The sequence below is a fragment of the Microcaecilia unicolor genome, chromosome 9 (assembly GCF_901765095.1).
Source record: "Microcaecilia unicolor chromosome 9, aMicUni1.1, whole genome shotgun sequence".
Lineage (NCBI taxonomy): Eukaryota > Metazoa > Chordata > Amphibia > Gymnophiona > Siphonopidae > Microcaecilia > Microcaecilia unicolor.
The window spans coordinates 138,093,396-138,106,642 of NC_044039.1; the positions used below are offsets into that span (position 1 = coordinate 138,093,396).

The following is a 13,247-nucleotide window of genomic DNA, read 5'->3' on the forward strand; positions in this document are numbered from 1 at the left end:
CCTCAACTGCTCCTGTGTAGATTTGAGAGAGAGAGAGAAAAAAAAAAAACACTCAAAACTGAGAGAGGGAAGACTCCAAAGAGGGAGCAAATGTGCCATCCCGAGAGGGAGCACGGGTAACTAAGCAGAAATGGTGGGAGCTATGCCATCCCGATGCAGACAAAGCCCTGCATCCAGAAAAGGAACAAGGACCGAACTCCAGGCATGGAGCAAAGCTCGACCACTCGAGGGAACCGGACCAATGTTGAGATGGAGAAAGGCTGGACCTTCCAAGACTGAAGAAAGACTGATGACATAAAAAAAGCCTGGATCCAGTGTCAGGTCATCTTACCAACCCCCGATAGAGCAATGGCCGACGACTAGTGCTAGCTGAGCCAGCCGGTGATGGAGCAAGGCTCACCGCCCAGAGATAGCGCAAGGCTCAACAAGGCTCGCCACCCAGAGATGGAGCAAGGCTCACTGCCCAGAGATAGTGCAAGGCTCGACAAAGCTCGCCACCCAGAGATAGAGCAAGGCTCATTGCAGAGACAGATCAAAAACTCGGAGCCCAGAAAAGAAGGTGCATGGTTCAGATATGGAGCAGGGGACCTGCTCCCAACCTCCAGATAAAAAAAAAAATTAGAGCTGTCAAGACAGAAGTACAACCTCCTCTACTGCTAAGACGACACTGTGTGTCCTGTAACAGAAAGGAACCTGGTCCATCAGTCTGGCAACCACCCGGAGACTGGAAGCCAAGCTCCGCATAATGAGAAGCAGTATGGATGAAGGCCCAAGCAAGAAGACAGCCCTGCTGAGTCTGCAGGATGAAAGCATGCAACAGGATCAAGAGCCCAAAGCCTACCTTGCATGCTCATGAATGTCCCAGCTGAGCAGCGCCTGAGAAGGTAGGCACAGCAGAAGCATAAGGCAGCCCAGAGCCACAACTCAACTCTCTGGCAGGAGAAACAAGGGAGAAGCACTGTGACCACCCAAAAGGAAGCACGCCAGAAAAGGGAATCAGCCTCAGCAAAAGATAGGCGAAAGGAACACCAGTACGGAAGGGATCACGAGAATCACCAAAGCCCCAAGAACAAAACAGGAGCCCCCATAGGGGATGGTGAGCCTCAAAAGGTCCTATATGAGAAAGATACCACCAGAGTAGATGATGATCCCAGAAAGTCACCCTAGGAAAAGAGGGCTCCGAGGAGACCCTTAGGGGACCACGAGTCCCGGGAAGCCTTAGAGGACTCCCGAGAACAACTGCAAGAACAGCAGCACAGCCCTGCAACGGGACAGAGCGCAATCAGTAAACCTTCATAGAGTACACAACTCAAAGTCCCCCAGGCGTCAAAGGGTCACCAAGGAGCAAGTGCCGGGAGCTTTCAAAGGAGGTGAACTCACTAAGGCCCAGCTAAGCGGCGAAAGCAAACCCCAGAAGCTGCAGCCGTACCCCAGGACCACTGTGGCAGGACGCAATAAACATTTGGGGGCTGGCAAAAGCCCCTGAGCCCAGTGCTGTAAACTCCTGAGAGGACAAAACAAAAAAGCAAGAAAGAGGCCGTGGAGCCGCAGAGAACCAACGACCTGTGTCAGAGTGCTGAAGGATACCAAGAAGGCCATGGTGGTGTTGAAGAAAAGAGGAGAGCAGTGGCCTCCCTCCCATGGAGTTTGTTTTTTTTATCCAAAGCTGCCAAAAGGCTAGAAATTCCGTGCTGGGACCAGCAGCCACAACACCACCAGGCAGCCAAAACTGACAAGCCAGCCCCCCTGAAAAATGGACCCCTTGCCAACAGGAAGGACCCAGTCCAGAGCTGCAAGGGTTAGCCGAGTAGCCCGGACAGCCGAAGGAAGGAGCTGCAGAACCCAGCCCTCTGGAAAAGTCAGGGAGCAGTTCCCTAATAGTGAGGAAAAAAGCCACAATTAGACCCCAGCCACTAGATCTAGCCGGTCAACCAACACTGCTTCGAACCAGGGCAAGCCCTGCTTCCACTCCTTGCATGTCACCAAGGGTGACAGGCTGACTAGGCCCAGTGGGAACGCAACGAAAACGCAGAGCAGTGCCTCGTGGTCTGAGTTGGAAGCTATCCCAAGATGGTGGACAGAGCGCACAATGAACATAGAGCTCGCCAAAGGTCCTGCTGAGCAACGCAGGGAAACCCTCCGGATCACAGTGGAAGGAGAAAAACAACAGAGACCACTGGGACCAGAAAGGGGAGTCGACAGCATGGGAATAAGCCAAAAAGGGAAGCCGCGGCAGACGAAAAAAATCACAGCTTCCAGCAGAGAAAGGCAGACATCTGGCAAAAATCAGCATACCAACTCTCAGAACTATGGCAAGCAGGATTGAAAATACAGTACTTACAGAGTCAGAAGCTCAACCAGTCTTACTGAAGAAATGTTGCTTTTTTTTTTTTTTTTTTTTTAAAGATGCAGGAGGTACCAGAGCCTTGAGTCCACGGAAGAAAACAGGCCCACAAGAAAACCCAGATATGGGTAAACGGAGAGTAGGGGGGACCGGGCCCCACCAGATGTCCCCAACTGACCAAAACATCATGCCAGAACCCCAGCTCAACTAAGTCTGAGGGGACAGGTTACAAGCAAGCATCAAACCAGAGCTGCACAGGAAATGTCCATCACCTGCTGAGATATAGAGAATACTGAGGTGAAGGTGGCTGAACATGTCCACATATAGTAAATCTCTGAAGTTCTCTCTATCTCCACCTGCTGGTACAGGGACATAATCCACTCGTCTGTGGATTGATCTGTGGGACACTATGGAAAGTCTGTTATTGAGATGGACATGAGCAAGCTACTGCTTGCTCTGGTATTGGTAGCATGGAATGTTGCTACTATTTGGGTTTCTGCCAGGTACTTGTAACCTGGATTGGCCACCGCTGGAAACAGGATACTGGGCTAGATGGACCACTGGTCTGACCCAGTATGGCTATTATTATGTTCTTATGTTAATGTACATCTAGTCCTAGAATCAAAAAGGAAAGGAGAGAAACAACTCTAGACTTAGTCCTCACAACACAGGACCTGGTACAAAGACTAATACTGGTAGAACTACTTGGCACCAGTGATCAGAATGCAGCCCAATTTTACATTCACTGGATAGAAGACATTAAAGAAAATGACTGCAGTTAGATTTAATTAAAAAAAAGGGCTGGGGAGAACGACCAAGATGGTGCTTAGGTAGGACACTCATGAAGGAGCCCTCATATTTTGGCCTTATTCCTTACTTTATTTTTACCTTAACCAATACAGAAGCACAAGGGGATGCTTTGGGGTCCTCTCTACTGAAAGTTGGACATTTTAGTGCTGTGGCAAGCTCCAATAAATAGCCTTCATGAGACCCCCTCTAATACTAAAGGGCGTATCCACGTTGTCTGGGGTAAAAAGCCCTGACAGAGGGCAAAATTTAGCTCAGCCCACCTTCTCCTGGGCCAGAGCCAAGACTGCAGAGAATGCTGAGAGATAAGTCAATGGCAGAGCAAAATGGCACAGGTCTTGCTTTGGCTTGGAGAGGCAGTTTCCCTCTTCTCCTGCATTTTAGGAAATGGAGACATTGGTTCCTCCAGGACAGATAGCTGGTGGAACATCTATAGCTGGGGTATCGACGGGAGCAGCAGGATTATTACAAGAATCTTGTACTTCTGTGAGTCGAATCTTAGACAATGAACTGCTACAACCATTGGAAAGGCCATCAGAGATTACTCTTGACTATCTGGACTACAACTGAACCACTTTACAAGCTTTGTGTAGCTACTATCTCAGCTCCTTGTGTGACTCTACTCTTGTTAAACAATTAAATATTCAGTTAGCTGTTCAGGAAAAGTAGGCTTTGGAGGAATCTGGATCTCAGATTAAGGATCTTCAGGGGCAAGCTTAGCAAGATTAAGAACCTAGACAAATAAGCTTGTACTTTAAATCGGAGACTTTTGAATTTTCCTTGCCTGAAATTTAGTACTTTTTATAAGTTTTTAAAAGACTTTACTATCCAGATTTGGGGTTACTGCCTTTGGAGAAGCTATTTTTTTGCCAGGTGCATCTAAAGAAATGGGTGACCCTTCAGCAGCTGTTGATGCAGATGTTTTCTCTCATAGTCTCAATTTATCTGCAATGCTGAAGAGATCACAAGAGGAGGACTCTTACAGAGCAACAGTTATTTCTTTTATGTTTCTTCAGGCAAAGCAGCTCTACTTCGTTTATATCTTAGATCACCTCTCTCTTTTTGGGGGTAAAAGAGTCCTATTTCCCTATTTCCTATGTTTCCCACTGGACACAGGACTGATGGAAAATGTTTCTTCTTATACATCGAAAGTTCTTATGCTTCGGTGCAAGATTTCAGCTGTGGTATCGTTGTAAATGTATTGTTAATTTAAATGTGACTTCTTTGAACCATCACAACTACGGACTTCTCCAGAAAATTCTGGCATGACAATGGTTTGGATTTAGTTAGATATGAAGTACAGAGTTAGATTGGATTAGGTTCCTACTTCTTTTTTTTTCTTTTTTAAAAAATTATTTCCTTTAAGTTTGTAGCTTCTCGTACACTATGGAGGTTTCTATCCCCTATTTGTGGGCTGCTATAACTTCTAGAATTTATTTGTAGTCTTATGTGTTTTTTTCCATTATTTTCAGGCACTGTTGTGCAAAGTGGTTAGCTTTGTATTTATAATAAAAAAAACTAAAAAAAAAAAATTAAAGAGAAGAGTGATAAAATGAGAAAATTAAACTAAAAAATGAGGGGTTCAAAGGTTAAAGGTTTGCATGCAGCGTGGATACTTAAAAAAAATACTTAGAAACCTAGACCAAATGCATACCATGCAAGACAAAAATACCGCTGATGTGGTTAGAGAGGCTATTGAACCCAATATGCCATCTTCCAAAAAATGGGAAATGGATACAAATGGAGAAAATCAGAAAGAGTTTAAATAATGTCACTTTAGAAGTAAAGCTTTAATAAGGCAGACTAAAAACATTTTAAGCAGCTTACCACATAGGCAAACTTTTTCAACTAGAAAGCAAAAAACCTGCGAGGACGTTAGCTGGATTGTTAAATAGCTAAAGGGCATTTAGGGGGTCTTTTACAAAGCCGCGCTAGCGTTTTTAGCTTGCGGTAAAAATTAGCTGGCGGTAAACATTGAGACATCCAGCACAGCTTTGTAAAAGACCCCCTTAGAGAAGGTTAGGCCATAACAGAAAATGTTAATTTTTTTTATTTATGACATTTATATTCCACATTATCTCAAACAAGTTTGAGTTCAATGTGGCTTACAATAAACATTATAGGATACATAAGAATAATGCTTAAGTAATTTGTTGTAAGAACCCAATTTTACAATACAATATCATAAACATATTGGGATAGCTATGGATGTTTAACATTTAGATTATCTATTATGAATGAGAAATTGTACATGAAGCAGAGAAAGTTAATGGTAATTAGAGTAATAACCAGTTCAGGTAATTAATTGTTTGAGATATGGTTGTTCTTTGTGAGGGTTTGTTTGAATAGGAACAATTTGAGGATTTTGCGGAATCTAGTATATTCCTGTATATTTCTTATTTTGGGTGGTAAGGAGTTCCACCATTTGGTTCCTAGGTAAGTGAAGTCTGCAGAGTGGACAGTTTTGTAGATCATTTTTCTGCAATTTGGGAGGTGTAGTCTGAGATAGTTTCTTGCCTCATATTTAGTGTTTCTTTGAGGTAAGTTTATTAATGACTTTTTTTTTTTTTGCTTCGGTCTTTGTGAAAGAGGATGTGAGGAGATATCGACACCAGAATCATATGTGTATGACTGAAGAGGTAATGGAGAAAACTGACAAATGGAAGCGTAGTAAATCACCAGGACTCGGTGATATATGTCCTCAAGTTCTGAAAGAATTTAAAATAATGGAATTATAGGTAATCTGCATTTTATTATTAAAATCAGCTATGGTACCCAAGGATTAGAGGAATACAATTTTTTCAAGAGAGCTCCAGTGGTGAAACAAAAGTTGTGCCATGAAAAACTGTACAAACTATTCTGAGAAAATTGCTGGCCATATGGCTAGATGTGGCACAGTGGGCAGAACCAGCATAGCTTTAACAATGGGAAGTATTGCCTTACAACCTGTAGATGTTTCAACAAACATGTGGAACAAGATGAGCAGATTGATACAGTTTACCTGAATTTTCAGTAAGCATTTGACAGTTCCTGATGAGACACCTGTCAGGAAATTAAAAGTCATGAGATGGGAGGCAAAACCCCATTGTGGATTGGGCACTAGCTAAAAAACAAAACAAACAAAAAAACAGGAAAGAACAGGGCTAAATAGTCAGTTTTCATAGTAGAAAAAAAGTAAATAGTGGAATGCTCCAGAGATCCATACTAGGAACTAGGACTTGTGCTTTTTATGTATTAGCAGATGATCTAGAAAAGGGACTGATGAACAAGGTTATTAAATCTGGAGATTAAAATAAAGCTGTTAAATCACAAGTGTGATTGTGAGGTACTATAGGAGAACCTGTGAGACTAGGGGATTGAGTGTCCCTAATGGGAAAAGAAATATAATGTGGACAACATGCTAAGTTATGCATATATGAAAAACATATTCTAATTAAGTATACAATACTGGGTTCCATATTAGAAGTCAGCACCCAGAAAGGACCTTTGAGTCACTGGGGACAATATATTGAAATCTTCAACTCAGCATGCAGGAGCACATAATAAACAATAACAAAAAACACAAATAGAGGCCTCTATTGGGAAGCACAGGGGGACTATTACTCATATTTACCGGTTTATTAGGGGGTCTGCTTTTGTTAAAGTTCCTTACATGAAAGCACGGGAGGCGGATTTGGGGTGTGAACTAAGTGTGAATGAGTGGAAAGCGGTATGTCTGGAGGTGAAAAAAGCTTCTATATGTGTTTTGATCAAAGAAAATGCATTTAAAGTTCTGAGTAGATGGTATTACACACCGGCCAGGCTCAGAGCTATGTTCCCTGGGTCCACGGATCTGTGTTGGAGGTGTGGGAAGGACAAAGGCACTTTTTTCCATATCTGGTGGACCAGTGGCGTAGCCACAGGTGGGCCTGGGTAGGCCAGGGCCCACCCACTTAGAGCTCAGGCCCACCCAACAATAGTACATGTTTAGCGGTAGCTGGTGGGGATTCCAAGCTCCGTCAGCTGAAGACTTCCCCCTGATGGTAACGAAAGCGCTACTCTCCATGATACCAGCACCTGTGCATGCTCAGTTTTCAGCGCATGCCTGCTGCAGACTGCCAAGGTGGAAAGAAGCATTTTCCTGCCAGCTGAGATATATTTTTGGTGGTGGGTGGGGGGAGAGAACACTTGGTGCCCACTCACTTCTTGCCTAGGCCCACCCAAAATCTGTTGTCTGGCTATGCCCCTGTGGACATGTGAACGTCTACAGGGGTTCTGGAAGGGGGTTACACAAAGCTTGTCTGCAACCCTGGAAATTTTGTTTCCATGTGATCCCAAATGGTGTTTGCTTGGATGGGATAATCATAGAGGTTCAAAATGGCAACACCAAAAGACTTTGTTTAGCTGTGGCAAAGACTGTTATTGCTGCCCACTGGAAGCGGAACAATGGACCGACACTTACCAATTGACTCTTGAAATTAGAATTGATGGGAGAATTAGAGAAATTGACTGAGCGGCACTTGGGGCAATTTGACCCCACAGCTGATGAATGGGTACACCTGGATCGGTTACTGGGTTAACGACTAAGTGGGACTGGGAGGGGAAGTGCGGGTATGGGGTTTACCTGAGAGAAGAGGAGTCTTAAAGGGAGCTCTGGTTCTTTGGAATTTGATGATTTGGGGTTGGGAGGGGGTAACTGGGTTTGGGGTTGTTAGTTTGTTATCTGAGGGCTATTTTATGTTTGTCCTAGGTTTAATGTTGTATACTATTAGGTGTGTACTGTTTGTTGCCTTTTTCAAATTCCTAATAAAAATCTAATGTATAAAAAAAAAGAAAAAACAACTAGAATATTAGAAATTATTTAGAAAAGGATGAAGAATAAAACAAAGATTATTATAATGCCTCTGTATCAATTCATGGTGCTACTGCAACTTGAATACTGTGTACAGTTCTGTTTGCCCAATCTCAAACATGATACAGCTCACCTAGAAAAGATAGAAGACAAGAACTGGAATAATAATAGGGATGGAATGGCTTCCTATCAAACAAAGCTAAATAAATTAAGGTTCAATTTGAGAATGAGAAGTCCATGGGTCCCATAGGCTGGATCATCTAAATCCTTGTGTACAAAACTGTGTACACAGATACTACTGCATAAATTAGCATACTTAATGATATTTGACTCTCCTTTCCCTACTTTGAAGTTTAAGCTGAAAGTAACACCAATTTATGATTATGCTGCACAGGATCATTAACTCCAATCATGCTGACCCTTCTAAGTTTCTACACTGGATTTAATTAAATTAGAACAGTCTGCTCTTCAATAGCTAGGTAGTTTGAACTCTCATTAAAAAACCCTCAGGGTGGGTACTGTTTTCTATGTCCAAAAAACTATATGGATGAGTCATTCTGTAATTAAAGGAAAAACTATATATAAAAAAGGTAATTTTCCAAGCCACTGCCTTTATGATTCGTGTGGCTTTCAAACCGTCTGTGCTTTGACTTTAGACAAGCCAGAAATTCATTTTATCATAAAAACATTTTTTACATCAATCAATCAAATGAAAATTAAAACAAATCTTTCCATTTAGGAAAAGCTATCCATCAACCCTTACCTTAACAAAAAAGCTACATTTCCCAGTGCGAACGGACTCTTCATCTGTCTGCCATTGGTGTGGCCTGCTGGCCTCTGGGACATAAACATCCTTCTTCTTTCTAAAGCTCTGTCGCAACCTATTCATTTCTTGGCCTTAAAAACCTAATGGAAAAAAGTGAAAGTAAGTATTAAATTTTGGCATGTCACTGAAACTACAGAAGCTGAAGAATCTTTGGATAAGCCATTCTTATTCTTGAAAGCTGATTAAAACACAAAAAATGTACCCAATTGTAAATCATTAACACAAAATATACAAAGCAACTGGGACACAAGGGTGGGTATCAAACAATCAAAAAATAACAGCACTTTAATCAAATAAATCAAACACAAACGTATACCAACATAAAATATAAAAAAAAAGCTGTGGGTCGCCAGACATCCAGAAATACAGCCACACAACAGGGTAACTGCCCCTTCTAAGTCCACTGCTGCTATTATACCATCTCTACAATACCCAATATGTTTCAGTGCAATGCCTACTTCAAGGGTCTTGTGAAGTCTTGTTTAATCAGGGCAGTATACCATAAACATAGAAAAAAAGAAAAGCTAAAACACAGTCAAAAGAAGAAATATCAACCAAAAAAAGTATAAATTTAAACATTAAAAAAAAAGACACAAAACCAAAGACAAAACACAAAGAACAAAAATGAAAACAAAGGGTCTCGCTAAACTTGACTATATACTTTACCAATAAAATCAGTTTCAAAAATGTCTATGCTACACACAGCAGAAGACAAAGGCTTCTAGAAATAAAAATAGAACACACATATGGAATGTAAAAAAAATGTGTATATATGATTGAATGGAGCTGAGAAACATCACCCAAAAATAGGGGGTGCAATTATGCCCAAAATTTATTTATAAATATCAGGCTAACATTATACTTGCTCATAAAGCACCTTCTAAGATGTCAAACATCTCCATAAGCATTCATGCCAAATTATTCAGGTTACCAAGAAGAAGTGAAAACCACAAAGTACATTCACTATTAGATCTAATAGCAACACGAAATACAAAAGCACATTTATGGAAAATGTAACTACCCTGCATCCCACAGAATAAAAAAAAAACGGGGGGGGGGGGGGGATATTAATCTAAAATATACCAACTGTACAACATAAAAGATCTCTAAATGGATGGATGTATAAAAAAATAAAGGATCTTTTCCTTCTCTGCCTGTCCATACAATTCAGGAAAACATCAGACACACAGTTTCAAAATCTACAGACTAATTACAGAAAAATAATTGTATTATTAAATTCTTATCAGTTTCGAAGACTAGGAAAACCAGCAGGGTAGCTCAGTCCACCAAGCCCTCAGAGGAAGGCTCAAGCAGTGCTGATAAATCCAAAACATCCATAGCAAGCTGACAATTCTTCCTCGCCCCTTTCACTATTATTAGAAACCCATTTCTTCTTAAAAGGCAGGTAAGATACATTATGAATGGGTGCTATCGAGTCCATGGGTATTTCCAGCACTTCCAGCAGATATTTCTTTTAAAAAAGGTCCTTTCAACCAATAGTAGGTTAATAAATAAAATTCTAATGTTCAAACATATAATTTTATTCTCAAGCCATTCCAACTTAATAATGGTGTATGCTGACACAATCACCAATCAACATAGCTTGAACAATATAACTCTTCAAACTTTTCTGGTACACTCACAGGCTGATGCTCAAAAGTAAACATGGGTGCTAGAGGCCATTAGCACTGTACTAGCGCCTGCGTTTACCTGTGAAGAATGTTCAGAGGGTTCTAGCGCGGGAAGCGAGCACACCAGGCCTTAGCGAAGGTAGCATGCAAATGTAATCAAGCTCAAGTAAATGAGGTAATTTTCTATTCCTCCCCAATGCTCAAAAATGAGTAACTGAAACAAAACTGCCTTACCACTGTAAAAAATAACGCCAGGTCGAAGCAGGCATTAGGGTGCTGGAAGAGAGTATGTCCCATGATTCTCATGCTTCTTTCTACAAAATCTGCCAGTTTTGATTGCTTTTGGAAGCAGAAGGAAGCCTGTGCAAGCCCTTAAGCACTTCTTGTAAGGAACAGCAGACTCAAGTGAAAGCACACATTGGCATCTCTTTTCTGCGACTAAATTTAAAGCATCCATGCTAATAAAAACGCCAATGGCACCTCTTTCCTGCATCTATATCTAAAGCATCCATGAATGCCCAGTGAAAGAACACACTGACATCTGTTTCCTGCGTCTAAAGATATGCATCCAAGCTTTAAAAAAAAAAAATTAACACTTTTATTTAGGCCACAGAAAACAGACACCACTGTGTGCTTCATGTTCGGGTTTTACCAGTCGCATGAGCACAGATGCCAAGCTTACTGCGGAACTCTTCTGCACATGCACCAAGCACAATCCTCCCGCCGAACTCCCTAATGCTCAATGCTATAAGTGCACCTGGACAAATCCCTCCTCTCAGTACCCTTCTCCACCACCGCCAACTCCAGGCTCCTCTCATTCTGCCTCGCCTCACCCTATGCTTGGAATCAACTTCCTGAGCCCTTACGCCAAGCCCCCTCCCTATCCATCTTCAAATCCTTGCTCAAAGCCCACCTCTTCAATGTTGCTTTCGGCACCTAACCTTTATACCTTTCAGGAAATCTAGACTGCCCCTATTTGACTGACTGTACATTTGTCCTTTAGATTGTAAGCTCCTTTGAGCAGGGACTATCCTTCTATGTTAAATTGTACAGCGCTGCGTAACCCTAGTAGCGCTTTAGAAATGTCAAGTAGTAGTAGTAGTAGTAGTAGTAGTAGTAGCATTGAGCATTAGGACATTGTTCTTCTGCGCTTTTCCAGCAGTATTTTTACAGTACTATTTGGAACAGCGCCAGAGTTTTCAGCATTGGGGCCTCAGCTTGTTGGGCCACTTTCTCCTCCATAATATTCACTCATGACTTGACAGACTCCGTAGATTCCTCCTAATTGCCTAATTTGCTCCCCAAAATACGTTCAAGATTCATGATACTTGCCAAATAGACTCTAAAAGGTGATCAACTCTGGTTTCTCCAACCTCTGCATTCCTCTGCTACCAAACTCTAGATGGCAAACTACCTATCTCCTGCTCCCCTGACGGTGCAACACTCACTACTGAGCAGTGCAACAAATTTGACAACCAGCCCTCCCCAGTGCTCATACCCTTGTTCTCCCCTAATGCCAACTCATACCCTACTTCACCTCCTAATTGAAGCAGGCACCGCATCATTCTTTGGGGCCAGCTCTGCAGCCGCTCCCACTACTGAGGAGCCCATAGCTGGTTATTAGGGTTCAATGATAGATCCTCAAGGCGGTGTTGGGTTCCCTTCTCTACCCTACCAGCAAGGAGAGTCCCAGCAAAAAGAAAAACAAACTGCAAACTAGAAGGCTGGCCAGAAGATAAGCTAACTGGGTTTATTACCCTTACTTTCCCTTTCCGCTTGCCCATATTCAGAAATTAAATATAGAGAAGAACAACAACAGGTTTACAGGTCCAGCTGGAGAGAGCCCAGTCACACATCTAACATCAAAACCTTCTTGGATCCACCACATTGTCTGTTTTACATTTTAAAGGTCATTTAAATTACCATAGGGTTACGCACAATTTCCCCTTCATCAACCCTTTTAAATCCCTTGCTGAAATAAGCATTTTGCTATCACTTATGCATGCCTCAGAGGAGATAGAAAAGTCCATGGGGAAATTAGTGTGTGTATTCCGACGAATGATTAGGAATACATGTAGTACGAATCCAGAGGCATCTATACTGGAAAAGAGCAGCACATCTACAGGTGTACACAGGGCTCAATATGTAGACAAAAAGGAAGTGGAACTGGGGGTGGGGTCATGGCCAGAAGTGCGGCGCGGCCAGGGCCGGAGGCGAACCTACTCCTACATACGCAATACTGTACTGCATTTGTAGATAAAAAGGAAGCTGTAATGCCATATACTTGGAAGATTCATATATTTAATTTAAAATGCTAAGAATATCACACACAGTAGTACACATTTGCAACATTATCAACAAAACCTTGGACAAATCAGTGTTTTCTCAACATTTACACATTTCATACTACAAGGTTCTCTCCAGAATTTTTGACAGCAAGATGGCTTGAAGGAGTAGCTGGGTGGGAGCATAGGAATACTGCACAGTATTACTAAATTTTGTCATTTATAAATGCAACCACTATCTCTGCAAACAAGTAGACATTTACAGTAAATGAATAATCCACGGCAAAATATTCAAAATGATTTAAACTGCCAGGAGAGGCTCCTGGGTGTTTAAATCACCTGTCTAGGGCTAATCAGGCATTTTCAGCAGCACTTAAAACTTGATAGTGCTTCGAATTGTAGGATAGAGTGGGTTACAAAATTTTTAAACTCGTCTAAAATATAAATGCCTGGGTAGCGCTCAAGCCGAAACGGGCTATGTTGGGGGCAATCCAAGGGCAGAGTAGGCAATTAGCTGGTTAAA

General features: G+C 41.9%; 1 protein-coding gene across 6 annotated transcripts in view; it reads right to left on the bottom strand.

The window, feature by feature from the left end:
• NUMB (NUMB endocytic adaptor protein) overlaps positions 1-13,247 on the bottom strand; it is a 186,150-nt gene that overhangs the window by 113,906 nt on the left and 58,997 nt on the right. For all 6 annotated transcript variants that reach the window (XM_030213792.1, XM_030213798.1, XM_030213795.1 and 3 more), the window contains one exon: positions 8,746-8,888. In XM_030213792.1, the coding sequence (XP_030069652.1) occupies positions 8,746-8,871 (126 nt within the window). In that variant the 5' untranslated portion in view covers positions 8,872-8,888. The remainder of the gene's footprint in view (positions 1-8,745; positions 8,889-13,247) is intronic.